The sequence below is a fragment of the Lampris incognitus genome, chromosome 15, assembly GCF_029633865.1.
Source record: "Lampris incognitus isolate fLamInc1 chromosome 15, fLamInc1.hap2, whole genome shotgun sequence".
Lineage (NCBI taxonomy): Eukaryota > Metazoa > Chordata > Actinopteri > Lampriformes > Lampridae > Lampris > Lampris incognitus.
The window spans coordinates 15507161-15521616 of NC_079225.1; the positions used below are offsets into that span (position 1 = coordinate 15507161).

The following is a 14456-nucleotide window of genomic DNA, read 5'->3' on the forward strand; positions in this document are numbered from 1 at the left end:
ATACCGACCTGATCAAAGAGCTGCTTGCCAGTGGTGCTGGGCTGGACGGCAAACTCCAACTCAGCATCCATGGTGGTGACGCGAACATTAACCTGCAGACACACATGAGAAAAGGCTCAAAAACTCAGCAAAGCAACAGGGAGGCTCATGAATAAGGATGAATGCAAAGTGTAATATCAGGCTGGGACTCAAAAAAGTAACTTAGTAGTGTGAGGTAACAAAAAAGTAACTTAGTACGAGGTGTTACTTTGCTACTGGTCATTCTATAAATGATTTGCTATTGTACAATGGTTGCCATATTACTGCCCAGATAACATCAAAGTATATTTTTTCTTTTTGAGATACTTTATTGATCCCCATAGGGAAATTATCCTCTGCATTTAACCCATCTTAGAGGTGTAGCTAGGAGCAGTGGGCAGTCGCCGTGCAGCACCCGGGGACCAACTCCAGTTGGTCTTGCCATGCCTCGGGCAGGGGCACAGCCAGGAGTATAAAGCCTAACATGCATGTCTTTTTTTGATGGTGGGGGAAATCGCAGCACCCGAAGAAAACCCACCACAGACACAGGGAGAACATGCAAACTCCACACAGAGGACGACCCCCCCAAGGTTGGACAACCCTGAGGTTCGAACCCAGGACCTTCTTGCTGTGAGGTGACAGTACTAACCACTGCGCCACCGTACAGCCAATCACATTTATGAGTATAATCACATTTAGACCATGATATTACCATATTATTCTACTATCAATGTAGTGACAAGAAGAAAAAAGATGAGTGTGTTAAAAGAGGAGGATTATTTGCTGAGTAAACACAAAGGACTCCGTGTTTATCTGCTTTCTCTGGCAGATGAACTGATTGAAGCCATTTCAGCGGTAAAATCACAGATTGTTTTAGTTTGAATAGTCAACATTGGCTCTTCCATTGGAATTCATGAAAAATGTGCCTGTTACGGACTTGCCGATTTCTATGGATGCAAATGAGATGTGGCACGTCCACTGCAAATACCACACAGGAGCAGCAGTTAATTACAGGCAACACAGAGGTTGCTCTTCAGGGGCTCCTGTTTTTTTTACATCGTTGGCTGTGGCTGCTAGAATTCGCCGGTGGACCGGCTATTTCGGTAAACCTGTCCTTGTGTTTAGGACCATCCGTTTCATTCATGAAAACATTAAAGTAGAGGGCATTTTGTTCCCTCCTGACAAGCTGTCACAATGACAGCATTAAGGCATGCATGTACTGAATGCATCCACTCCCACTTGCAGGAAAGCGCATACCTTTCAGTCCTGTAAGTTAATGATTAATCAGGCTGACCTATGCATACAACAAAGGTGACCCATCTAGCTGAGACCCACTTCATGAGCATAGAACTCAATGTCTCAACAGGATCCACCCAAATGATTAACACAGGGTTTCAAAGGCACTACCAATAGCATGACTGTTTGCAGCAGTGAATAATGTAAAGTCAAACTGTGTCACAGGAGTATCGCAGAATGATTTACAATGAATGAACATACAATTAAGAACATATACCGTAAGTTTATTCTGTGTGTTTGACGTCGAATGCCTCAGGTATTTGACTGGGGGCATTGAAAAAAACGTGGTCCCCCAAGTATTGACTCGGGTTATTGGTGCCCAACGACAACCATACAAAGAGTTTTGTGAACACAATGCTGAAGGGAGCCTGCATGGAGATCTTTCATCTCCTGGCCATTGTGAACAGCACCGAGCCTTAGCTCTGAACCAACCCCATAAACACCCAACTGGAAAAAGGCTGCCTGGACTACAGCACTGACTAGGCTGGTGACTCACAGCACCATCGTTTCCTTCGGACCCATACAGGCTAACAGAATGACTGAGTATTGATAGATTTGTAATGGCCAATGACAGTACTGGATGTAGGGCATCTCAGTTCTGAGCTGTTAAGAAAGACTTATAAAGGATTTTGGGGGTTTTGTTGGCCTCATTTGCAGTTGGCTGGACATGGAGCAGCCTTTTTTTGCCGCCTTAAGTGCATCTGGTGGTGGTAAATAAAGGGGAGGGGAGGCCCGACACCAGTACTGGCCGGCCTGAAGGCGAGGGGCTCCACTTCAACAACATCTAACAGAAAAAAAAAAGGAAAAGGAGGGGAGGAAAAACTCCATTTACACAGAAAAACAAAGATCCCCTTTCAGCTGTAGTTCCCCACCAGTCCCCCTCCAGCATCAGTATGCATTTGTAGTGATCCTCTAAGCGAGACCGAGAGTCTTAAAAGTCATCCTGCAGGTCGGCAGAGGCAGCTTACACGCTACACGCTTGGTTTCCCTCAACACTAGAGTCTGTATTTACCTCCGGTTACAGATGGAACACCTCGAAAAATACCCCCCCCCCCAGCCTGAGGAGAATGGAACATATGAGGAGATAGACAGACAAGCCAAGAGAAACCACCGAATGAGTGACACCTGATCTGAGTTACTCCTCGAATAGCAACTTACAATAAACTGAGGCTATGCGAAGCAGTAAAAAAAAAAGAGAAAAAAAAAAAAGACATGACACACATGCTAAAAATATACCAGGGAAGGACCCAAAGTTCCACAATGAAGAAATTTAGTCAAAAGGAAACTATGGTTATTTATATTAACTGTGTGAAGTCCAGCTTCACAAATCATTCTAGTAATACCTAACATAATAAAACTAACTACAGCGGTATTGCTTCCCAAATTTAATCATCCCGCCAGTACAATACTGGGAGCAACTGAGGCCAAGAACGATACTGAGACTTTTTCTCTCTCTCTTGTAGAAACAGATATATTTTGCAATGACCCATCAGCACTGTTGCACTTTACCATGTTAGCCCTGTGGGGGGAAAAGCCATTGCTGTGGAAATTTTAGATACAGGCCATTTGCTTCTCTTTGAATACTCTTCTGCAAAAGACAAGGCAGGACCAGGTTTGAAGCGCTTTGTCCTCTTAACCTTTCAACCTTATTCACGGGCGAGGTTAAGGAGTCGGTCCGGGGCAAGTTAAAGAAATGAGGTGGTTTGTCGGCAGAGTAGTTAAAACTCTGAATAGGTTGGCCTGCATTCTGCAGCAAAGGCCATTCAATAGTCAACACTGTGAATACTTTGCATGGCTTTACAAGACACTTCAGCGGTGGGTGTTGTCATGGAGACGGTGCTAAAACGCACATAGACAAATATAACCATAAACCAATGTGCTAAATGATGAGTATAACGTAAAGACCGTTAAGACAGGCTCAGACCTTCTTTCATTGGAGTTCTTTTAAAGCGACTCATCTAGTTAGTGGATTACCAATGCTAACCCTGTTGCCCGCTCCACCCCAGAGTTTCCCCAAACACTTTCATGCCATGACCCACCTGTAGATACCTTTTGGCATGGGGCCCGCCAAATACTTTGTGCAGTAAAATAGTTAACGATCCTTTCTATATCATTCATCAATGTAGTATATTCCCCTTTTCCACCTACAGTGACAAAGCATGCCAACATTAAACATCATTATAGTTATATTTCAGAATACATTTAAATCATTACATTGTTTGCATTGACTCAAAAAGTATTAAAGTAAACGTTTTCTATTTTTATACAAATGTTGTCTCAAAACAAAGTGTGTTTACGCTTGAAATCCGGTGACCCGCCCGGCGACCCGCCCGGCCCCTTGCTGCAACCCACTTGTGGGTTGTGACCCATAGTTTGGATACCACTGACATAAATCACTTCAGGGCCCTGTGACTATTTCCTGGCTGGTCCATCATGACCCCAGGGCGTTGCAGGCATCACTTAGTTATCAATTATTTAAAAAGGAACAAACACTAACAAAGGTGCTGGACATAAAAAGGAAACACCCATACATGTTGGTCACGGCCACGCCTTGTTTGGTTTACATCATGGGCCGCGACTGCAAGGAAACAGGATTCTGGGAGAGCCAAGGAGCGCTATCGTTTACTTCATGACAATGTGTCATTCAGACAGTCATGAAACATGAGTCACAGAAAGACCAAAAACAGGATACTTCTAGACTCCTCAAATCTGGTCCGACTTTCCCCCGCTGGAAGTGTTGCTCCTCTGTACAGGAATAAGTCCCTCTCTGTCGAACACAATGCTGTCAAGTCTGAAATCACGGTAAATAGAAACTGACCGCCAGTAGTTGTCCCAAGTACTTGAGCTGTATTTATGCAGGATTGAGCAGTTTTAAGGCTTTTGAAGGCCATTTAATGCCAATTATAATAATCTTGAACACCAATTTCACCACTAAACAAAGACCTGCGCAATCAAATACACTTTCGACTAGAAGTGCGCCACACTTTTTTCTTTTACACCGCCAAAATTGTATTTAATAGCATTTACAGACTCATTTAAATAAGCATAAGATCGATTATGGTCTCGAGTTTAAAAAGCCTTTCACAGATCCGCAAAACCTTCCAAGGACCTACAAACACCCTGTGAAGTCAACGACACCCTAATCCCACATAACCCGTCAAGACCGAAAAACCACACCGCCAAAACATACACCCCCCTATTTACAGAGCTAACCAGAGCCAAGCAAAGTGGTCAGCATTTTGGGGATTAATTTAAGGGCTCAAAGATATCTGCAGGGTAAAAAAAAAAAAAAAAATCAAAGCAACAAAGTTCATTAAAATAGACTTAGTGTCCAACTGATATGCATTCGAGCTATGTTGTGAGGACCGAGCCGGGCCAGTCATGAGGTCATACATTGAAAAGTCAGTAAAGCCACAGGGGAAAACCGAACTGTTTGCATCTCATTGATATAATGGAAAAGAAAACAAGTCTGCCATTATCACCTAAAAAGGCAGAGTTTTGTGCCTCCCAGACAGCCACTGCTGGATTGCTATCAGACAATAGTAATGATGTCATTTCCACGTTGTCACTCATGACAACCCTTGGGTCACTGCAAACAGACCAACAGCAAACAGAGAGAGACGCTGACGGGGCCCGGCCTCGGACACAGACAACGCGGCACATTGACGGCGGTCACAGCACACTGTGCCGTTCAACCGTAGATCAATCTAAGTGGCCAATCTGAAAGCCAAAGTAGAGTTCATTACGGTCTCCTGATTGAAATGCTTTGAGGTTTGATTGACTTTTCGCTTGAGGCATTTTCTAAACTTTTACTCTAGTTTTAATTAGCAAGAAGTGCGGACTTTCTGCTCTGCTTTCTGTTGGCACTCTTTCCAGGCAAATATCAGTCATAGTTTCCTTTGAAAAGTCTATATTCTGCTACAATATGCCGTGCTCAAAGTTTCCAGGTTCTGTGTGGAGCACAGCTGGGGTGGGGCAGAGAGCTGCACGAGAGAGGTAGATATACTATACAGCTCTCTCTCCAGACACAAGCACATGTCTATGTACAGCTTATAATGAAATACTAAATAAAATAAATACTTCATGTTATTTGGCCATCTCAGCTCTCACTCCAGCCGATGACTGAGCGAAATCATTTTTGCCGAGTCACCGTTATTCGATATTTGCGGTGTCTTGTGTTTTCATTTCTTCTCCAAGTTTCCACGATGGATGTGGTCACACTGCCTTGAAAGGGCAGCCATCCTGAATTTGCAGCTCTGAAATAAACTACAGATGTGTATCGCTGTATTGGTCAGTGCGTTCATGTGTCTCCTGTACCTCGAAAGAGGAGACAGGAGAGTACCGGGGGGGGGGGGCTCATTTATGATAAGCACGATCTGGAAAAGATGGGCGTTGGTGACTACATCCAGTATACATTCATAGGTACGCTTGTGGACCGGATCGCAAACGTACAACGTAAAGCTCATTTGGAGGTAAACTTTGGTGGCGTGAAGTACAAAAATCCCTTTAATCGATCATCGATAGAAGTGCGTGAAAATGTACTCTTGACTTCACAGCCACTGTCCAGACAGACTCAAGAGCATAGGGAGAGCATGCGAGTCAGACTGACATCCCTCTCTGTCTGTGCTATTGACACACATAACAAAACATGACCAGATGGCATCAAATATCAACAAGTGTCAAAGCCATCGTTTCCTCCTCGGCCAAGTCACTTTGCACTAAAAGTCAAGCTCATTAAGTCTGACATCACTTTTGAGTTCAAGCCATGATGAAAGGGCTCAAAACCGGATCACTGTACTTGTGGTGCTTAGCTACAGCGATATTACAAAGAGGCCTGGGACATGAGAGGAAATCTGTTTTCGATGCTCCAAAATTATTTACCAAGATTTTTTTTCTCCCCCACCTCCCAGATGTCCATTACACACAGACAAGGCCACCCAGCACATGTCCCCTGTGGAAAGCTGCGTGTCGCAGTTACCCTGCTAAATAAAATGGCAAGTGAACTCAAGGGGGCTGCTGCCTCTGTTATGAACGCAGGCTTTTCAATCACAGCCTCTGTCAGCCCCCCCCCCACCAGCTCCGAAGTGACTCAACAATTAAATAAAAAAGCAATAAAAGCAAATAACATACAGAAATAGTGACCGACGCTTACCGCTTTAGGCATTTTGTCCCTTTTTAAAAAAAAAAAAATTTTTCTTCCTTGGCTCTGTGAGAGGAGCTGTTCAGCGTGGCCGACCCGGAGGCTCTGCTCCCTGTGGATGACGGTCGGTGCGGCGGCGGAGGCGGAGGAGAAGGAGGAGGAGGAGGCGTCTTCCTGAACACACAGAAAAGAGGAGAAACGAGTTTGAGCCGACGGAGCTCTTCGGGTTTAAACCGCTGCGCGAGAGGGGCTGACGTTCGTGTGAGAGGCGACACGCATCGGGGTGAGCTCACCCTCCTCCATCCAGATCAAATAGGGAACTACACCAGCGGCCTCACCCAAACACACACACGGCGAACTTAGTCCCCACCCTTCCTCGCGCGCGCGCGCTCTCTCGCTCTCTCTCTCTCTTTCTTTTTTTTTTCTTTCTAGAAAAACCACGGGGGCGGACTGGAAAACCCAGGCGGAGCGACACGCGCCGGGTTAATTAAACCGACGTCTTCCCGAGATGGCTTTAACCGCTTCGCCGCAGGCCGAAGTCGCTCTCAAACACAACACATTAACGCAGGAAACAATCAGTCGTCCGCGCCGCGGGGAGGCGGTTTGCGAAACAGGCGCGATTTGTCGTCGCGTCGCACAGCTGTTTGCGGTCATTCGCGAAAACAGACGTTAGCGCCGTTTCCATGGTCGGTGCGCCCATTTTGTCAGAGCAAGACGATGCGCTGAAGCGGGACGGTCCCGGTTCTCACCTCGGAACCGCGACCGAGCCCCCCCCCCTAAAAAAATGAAAGCGGGGGGTTTGCGAACAGTCCGCATCCTCACCGTGATCCCACAGGCACCTGTTGGAGCTGCCTCCTTCGCGGGGGGGAGGAGGCGCGCCAAAAAGTGCAGGGGGGGGGAAAGTGGTCAAAACTTGGCGCGAAAAGCAAACGGCTAGATCGATGGAGTTTTGCGGCGGTCCGTATGAAAGGGGGGGGGGTCTTACCGGTGGTCCAATGTCATGCGATTTCAAATGAGCTGCTTGTCAGCCGCAGATTTCTTCCCTCCTCCCGCAGTCAGTTGAACTGGGTTGAGCGGCAATATGGCTGACAAGCTCTCCTCTGCGCTCATCAGCCCCCCACCCAACCGGCGGCGCCCGACTCTCTTCCTGCCGCCGCCGACCCTGGCAGAGAGAGAGGGGCCCAAGGGGGCCCCCGTACGAAACCCAGGAAGACGTTGCGCCTCATTCATCAGTCGTTCGTACATACAGGTTTGTTCTTACACACCCAGGGTTTGTTTGTTTAATTCCTTCCCCCCTAACGTCTGCCTCTCGCAATGAGCAATCATCCAGGCCTGCGAAGACATCGACGTTAGCCAACTGGTGTCTACGTTCAGCGGTTACCCAGGTTCTACGTGGTCTCTGGGACAAAGCTCGGGGCTAAAACAATCCTATGAACAAACTTGCACGTACGAACGATCGGCTCTGCGCACAACTGTAGCACGCTGACTTCCGGTTTCTACTGCAGACGTCATACCAGTTTCCTGTTTGTCGGCGCGTGCTATGGACAACCGCACGTTGTTCGCGACGCCTTCGAGATTTACCGTGAATAAATGTCAGCCGCGTGCACAGAATTGTCGACAGACTTTCACCTGCACCTGCCAGCGAACGGCCCAACAGTTTCAAGCTGTACATGTAATGTTACGTCCACAATTATAAGTGTAACCGGGTATTTTTTTCGCCCGGTGCGGGATTCGATACAAGATGTACTGCACCACAAGGCGACATCACTAACCGCCCGGCTAAAGGGTCAGACTCGTTAGCTAGGGGGCTAACGTGTCTTATTAGTAGTTTACATAAGGATGAGCGGACGGACGGACGGGATTGTGAACGTAACTTGACATGTACAGCTTGAAACTTTTCACCCGTTTGCTGGCAGGTGCAGGTGAAAGTTTGTCGACAATCCTGTGCGTGTCGTTAACATTTATCCATGGTAAATCTCGCGGGCATCACGAAAAGTATGCCACTGTGAATGGCACGCGCCGACAAACAGGAAACTGGTATGACTGCCGCAGTAGAAACCGGAAGTCAGTGGACCACAGGTACGCGCAGAGGCCCACAGTGAGGATCGTACGTTCATTCCGCAATATTCGCCAATTGGGTCGATGGCGACCTTGACAGTCGTTTAATCTACCTTTTTATTCCGACTTTTAGTTTATGCGTATTGTCTCTGGACATACATTAAGTGAAGTCAAACTGAATGTTTCTTCTTCCGCCCACACACGAGACAGGTTTCCCAGAAACTTCTTATGACACAGTGGGCTGTGTCATATCCCACTCAAGTACGCCTGACGTGTACTTGAGTGGGATAGTCCACACTAGCGGGGATTGGTATTCTAATGATTAGATGATATGTATAAAAGGATGTTGACACAGTGACTTTCAGTAAAGGAATTTAATGGAGACTATCAGTTGTGGGCAACACGTGAGTCTATCATGCGGATGCTTTTTTTTTAAATCCTTGAATCACTTTCCCTTTTGTTGCCTGTGGAATGACTCCATCTACGGACCTTGGTTATTTACCGTATGGGTATGAACGGATAAATGAGTCACAGCGGTCGCCTAAAACACTTTTCTAGAGAGCACGCACCTGCGCGTCGCTTTGTCTCTAGTCGTGGAAACGGCACGTCAGACAACTTCTGAATAGGCTGCACCCGTTTAGGGAACCAAGGAAGCGAGCGCGGTGTGTGGGGAGGTGTCATAAGGGCGCCGACCAATGGTGCACCAGGATTGAAATAGAGGCATATATAAAGGAGGTCATACAGAGACAGAGCCCGCAGTGACGCTCATGCTGCACGGTTCTCACCGCTATGCATGCGTGTGATCCTTTGAACCGTTGTGAATTTCAACACGGAGTATTTCAAAGAATTGTTGCTTTCGGTGAACAATATTGACAGAGTGCAACATGCTGTAAAAAAGAAAAGGAAAGTTCACACCATTCACAGGGCACACCTGGTTGTTAATACATCTCCAGCGGGAAAGATAAAACCAGGTAACGATTCATGAAAATATGCATTTGTTCTTTTGATTGTCCAGATGGGGAATGAGTTGAGGTCAGTTGCCTACAAAGGGCAACTGACCAGTTTGCAGGCCACGTGCAAAGAGAAAAACAGTGAGGCAATTTCAGTACTCCTTAAAACATTAGAGATATATTTTTGTCACCTGTAAATAGTCTTCACTAATTCTGATCTGCCATTCTCCAATTCACCTGTCAATAAAAAAAAAACAATCCCACACAAGCGTTTTGTTTCAATTTGAGGGCAAGTACCATCTCTTCACCTTCTTACCACTACAGATTAAGTGGTATTAAATGAGATGTATTTGTAAGCAAGACAACATGTCGCCTTTAAAAGGATATTTTCTGTTTTAATTCACTGCTTTACAGTTAGAAGAGGAGTTTCTAAACGATTTGCTGAGAGAAAAAGAGCTGCATGTAACAATAAACTGCTGTAATCGCTTAGACAACATACCCTGGGATGGTAATACATCAAAATATTGAGGCAAAAACATGAATCTAATTACAGATTGTCCTGTTCTTGACAAACACTTTGAAATTTCAAGCATTTACTTGTGGACAGACGTCATTTTATCAAAAAGTGCAACTAAAAATAACTTAAATAAGACATCAAGTAGTAAAATGTCATTGAGAAAAGTTTCCCACCATACTGTTACATTAAAAACAAACGTGTTGAGGTATGGTTACATAGATTTCAAGGTCAAAACAGATTGAACTGTTTGCAATCATACAGCAAAGTCCTGAATTCTTAACTTTTGAGACAGTTTCGGTGAGGATTAAGGAATCACGGTTCCTATTTAGGCTCCTGTCAACTGTACATGAGTACATGTGATGGCCCTATTTCATCAAATAAACAGCTTCAGGATTGTTCAGTGCAAAACAAATGTATTTTTCTTAATAGTTCACCACTCTCTGAACCAAAGTCAGCATTAGGTTTTGTTTTTTTACTTCAGAGCAGCACACCCCCTCATTTGGATGGCTGTGACTCCAGCTGTTTGTAGGCTTCCAGTCTCTTCTGAGTGGCGTCACAGATAATCACTGAAACAGATGACAAAATGGAGTCAGTTAGGTTCTGTTTTATAGACTGTATAGTGTTTGACTGAAATTTGAAATTAATGATTAACATTTTTATTGATAAATTTTAAGCCACAAAATGACCTCTGCAATGTTTGCATAGTACCACTAGATAGAGCTCTAACAATGTATATGACATGACAATCCTTTGAGGGGCAATTTTGATGTAGTCATGTTTTTTCATGACACTCAAATACTGATTTGCGAAACTATTAGGTGCTGTATCCTCTTACTGTCTAGCATCTCTCTTGCAATATTTTTCTTCTCCAGGTTAGTGTTAACTTCAGCCATCAGCCATGGGAAGAAATTAGTCTCGATATCTGGAAATCACAAGACACTCCTGTGAGATGATTGATTTCTACTACTACTAGTCATCCAGTCACATAGTTTGAATAAGCACATAACACCCTTAAAAACCAAATGTTAATTTACCAGGAGGTAGTTAAGGATGCAAGATCAGCGTACTTCTCTGAACAGATATCAAGAAATAACCACAATCCTACAGTTCTCTTTAGGGTAAATGATTCTGTATTTAATAGCCACTCCACTTCTTTTTTTGAACCCGATGTTGAGTTGTCCAAAAAAAATGTCTCACTCATTTTGTAAATCAGGCGGTGAATATCACGTCCCAAATCCATCCTGGCCCTTCATTCATTCCATTCCCCATGCTAATTCTGCCCCTTTTACCCAGTTTCAACCTATTACAATTTCAATGTTAGAGAGTACAGTCTCCAAAATGAACTCCTCGCCCTGCATCTTAGACATCATTCCCACTAAGTTGCTCAAGGAGGTATTTTCAACTATTAGCGCCGTTATTCTGCAAATTCTGAATAATTTTCTGGCCTCTGGTTCTTTTAAAGACAGTTTTAATCATGCCATTGTTCACCCATTGCTGAAGGAACCTAATTTAGATCCCCTGTCCTTAAGTAACTACAGACCAATCTCCAAATTGTCCTTTTTTTTTTAATCTAAGGTTCTAGAGAGAGTAATTTCATCTCAATTGATTTCTTTTATGAACACAAATAGTGTTTTTAACAGTATCCGGTCTGGTTTTAGAGCAATTAATAGTACTGAGACAGCTCTAGTTAAAGTCACTAATGACCTGCTGCAGACTGCAGAGGCGACTGCTTGGTTTTAGTTCTTTCAGACCTAAGTGCTGCCTTTGACACAGTCGATCACAGTATCCTCTTACATCGCTTAGAGACTTGGGTTGGCATCAAGGGCTCAGCTCTTAGTTTATTACGCTCTTACCTCACCAATGGAACTTTTTCTGTTGTTCTGGGTAAGTACCTCCCCGATGGCTCAGTTGTGTGGTGGTGTCCCTCAAGGCTCAGTTCTTGGCCCCCTTCTCTTTTCTATATACATGCTGCCGCTTGGCCAGGTCATTCAAAATCACAATATGTTTTACCATTTTTATTCTAATGACACTCAGTTATACATGCCACTATAACCCACAGATCCTAGCACCCTTGCAAATCTCACAACTTGCCTCTCTGACATTAAATCCTGGATGTCCAAAATGTTTCTTAAATTTAATGATAAGTCTGGGGTCATTCCGTTCAGTTCCCAAAATTCCATCAGCCTTTTTGTTACTAATCTTTGTGGTCTGTCAGGTAGTCTTAAACAGGCTGCTAGGAATCTTGGGGTAATATTTGTTGGTAACCCTGGTTTTGATAATCAAATCAAACATGTTGTTCAGTCATGCTTTCTCTAGCTTAAGGTAATCTCCAAAATTAGGTCATTTTTATCAATTGCCGATCTGCAAAAAGTTGTACATGCTTTTATCTATTCTCGGCTTGACTATTGCAACGCACTTTACTCAGGTATCAGCAAGGGCTCCCTCCATCGTCTGCAGTTGGTACAAAATGTCGCTGCTCAGCTCATTACTGAGAAAAAGAGGCATGACCATATCACTCCTGTGCTTGCCTCCCTACACTGGCTCCCTGTAATATTTCGAATTGATTTTAAAATTGTATTGCTCGCTTTTAAGGCAAGGCCTTAAACGGCCTTGCTCCCAATTACATCTCTGATTCATTGACCTGGTATACACCGTCTTGACCATTAAGATCCACAGATGGTGCCCTGCCGGTTATCCCCAGGTCTCGGTATGTCACAAAGGGTGATCGGGCTTTTGCTGTTAGAGCCCCCACACTATGGAACGCTCTTCTCATTGAACTAAGATAAACCAAGTCTCTAGCTTCTTTTAAATCTTGTCTTAAAACTTTTCTTTTTGTGAAAGCTTTTACAAATGTTTGATATTTGTTTTTATTTATTCATACTGTTTTTAGTTTTACTCTTACTTCTTCGGTCTTGTTCTTATTTTTGCCTTGTGTGTTTTTATTTCTTTGTAAAGCACTTTGTAACATTGTTTTAAAAAAGTGCTATTTATATAAAGTTATTATCCATCACCTCCTCCTTGACTTGTTCAAGTAGAAGCTGTATAATGTATGCAGTGACCTCTCCATGTGTCAGTAAGTTTTACAGAGGAGGGGGCTAGGGTATAATGGAAGACAATGCATAAAAAGAGATAGCACTGTGAATAAAGACTGACCCTTCTCAACGGGGTCATAGAAGTAGCCATGATCTCTCAGAGTGGTAAAGACTGCTGGCAGGAGGTCAGCCAAGTAGTGCTGGGCGAATGCCCTGGCTGCAATCTTCTCCACAGTCTCCAACTCTTTCTTCAACACCTCCCTCTGCTGGGCAATTCTATGCTCCTGTAGTGTGAGAAAATAGATTTTAAACAGCAACAGACAAGCTCATCTTCCCAGTTTGGCATCTGATCCCGAATACGATTAATGAAGTCTACTGAATTTAAGACTACTGAGCTTTTCAATCCCTGCACTCACACAATCCAATTTCAGCATTTAATGATTCCTGGGAACAAGGACAGGTCAGCTTGTGCTAGCACACAGTTCATTTCCAACCAAGGCAGTGAAGTCATAGCGATGCATAGTGATAAATTAAGAATAAACTTGAAATGATACAAAAATATAACCCGATAACACGTAGGATTAATTTTTTGTTTTGTGACTACATTTTCTTTTGTAAAAATCTACCAGCACTACTGCGAACAAAAAAATGATCTCAACTTCATTGGTAATAACAGCCCTGTGCTGGATGTCTGTCTTAATGATGTCATTGATTTGAGTCTTTGTTGTCCAGTTAGGGGATGGAGTTGTTTGCACTCATGAATACTCGTTAAGCTACCCTGTGACACAGAAATAACATGCCCTCCAAGACCCACTTAGTCGACAACTAAATTGACCATACTTTCTCCTCACGGCGGCGTCTCTCCTGCTCCTCTAGCCGCTGCACCTCCACCAGCTCAGCATTCCGAAGTTCATCAAAAGCCCTCTGTTGAGCCTGCAAGCAGGCCAACTCCTCTTCCTCCATCACCTCAAGAAGCGACTGCTCCACTGTCTTTCCCACCAACACCTCCAACACCGGCTGCACCTCCCTGTCAAAATCAAACAGCTGCCACACACATTAGTAATGCATGAGATTGCACATTGTCAAAATGGTGGTCCGTAATAACTAACCTTACATCAAATGGTGGTTTTCAAATACATTGCCTAGTACGCCTTTTTGCCTAACTATATACTAGGTGGGATTTGCTGCAAAGAACAATACAGCTGCTAGGCAGTTTAGTCAATCACAGTAGGTTATGTATAAGTTAATTAAGCAGACGACTTGACACCTATGGATTTTAGCTTTCCTGATGCAAATAATCCACCCATTTTGTATTCCAAGCAGGCCAAGACAAATAATGTTACTGATGAAGACTCTTTCAAATAGGTCTGGTAATGATATACAGATGTGATGGACTGGCGGCCTGTCCAGGGTGTCTCCCTGCCTGCCACTGCTGGGATAGGCTC

General features: G+C 44.2%; 2 protein-coding genes across 2 annotated transcripts in view; both read right to left on the reverse strand.

Annotated features, from left to right (window-relative positions):
- The window catches only part of ezrb (ezrin b), a 36331-nt gene extending 29479 nt beyond the window's left edge, over positions 1–6852 (reverse strand). Inside the window, exons 1-2 of the mRNA XM_056295171.1 lie at positions 6467–6852; positions 9–92 (exon numbers count right to left, since the gene is read on the reverse strand). Coding sequence (XP_056151146.1) covers positions 9–92; positions 6467–6478 — 96 coding nt within the window. The 5' untranslated portion in view covers positions 6479–6852. The remainder of the gene's footprint in view (positions 1–8; positions 93–6466) is intronic.
- Positions 6853–10279: 3427 nt separating this feature from the next.
- rsph3 (radial spoke head 3) overlaps positions 10280–14456 on the reverse strand; it is a 6691-nt gene continuing 2514 nt past the window's right edge. The window contains exons 5-8 of the mRNA XM_056295129.1: positions 13852–14055; positions 13133–13295; positions 10815–10901; positions 10280–10545 (exon numbers count right to left, since the gene is read on the reverse strand). Coding sequence (XP_056151104.1) covers positions 10475–10545; positions 10815–10901; positions 13133–13295; positions 13852–14055 — 525 coding nt within the window. The 3' untranslated portion in view covers positions 10280–10474. The remainder of the gene's footprint in view (positions 10546–10814; positions 10902–13132; positions 13296–13851; positions 14056–14456) is intronic.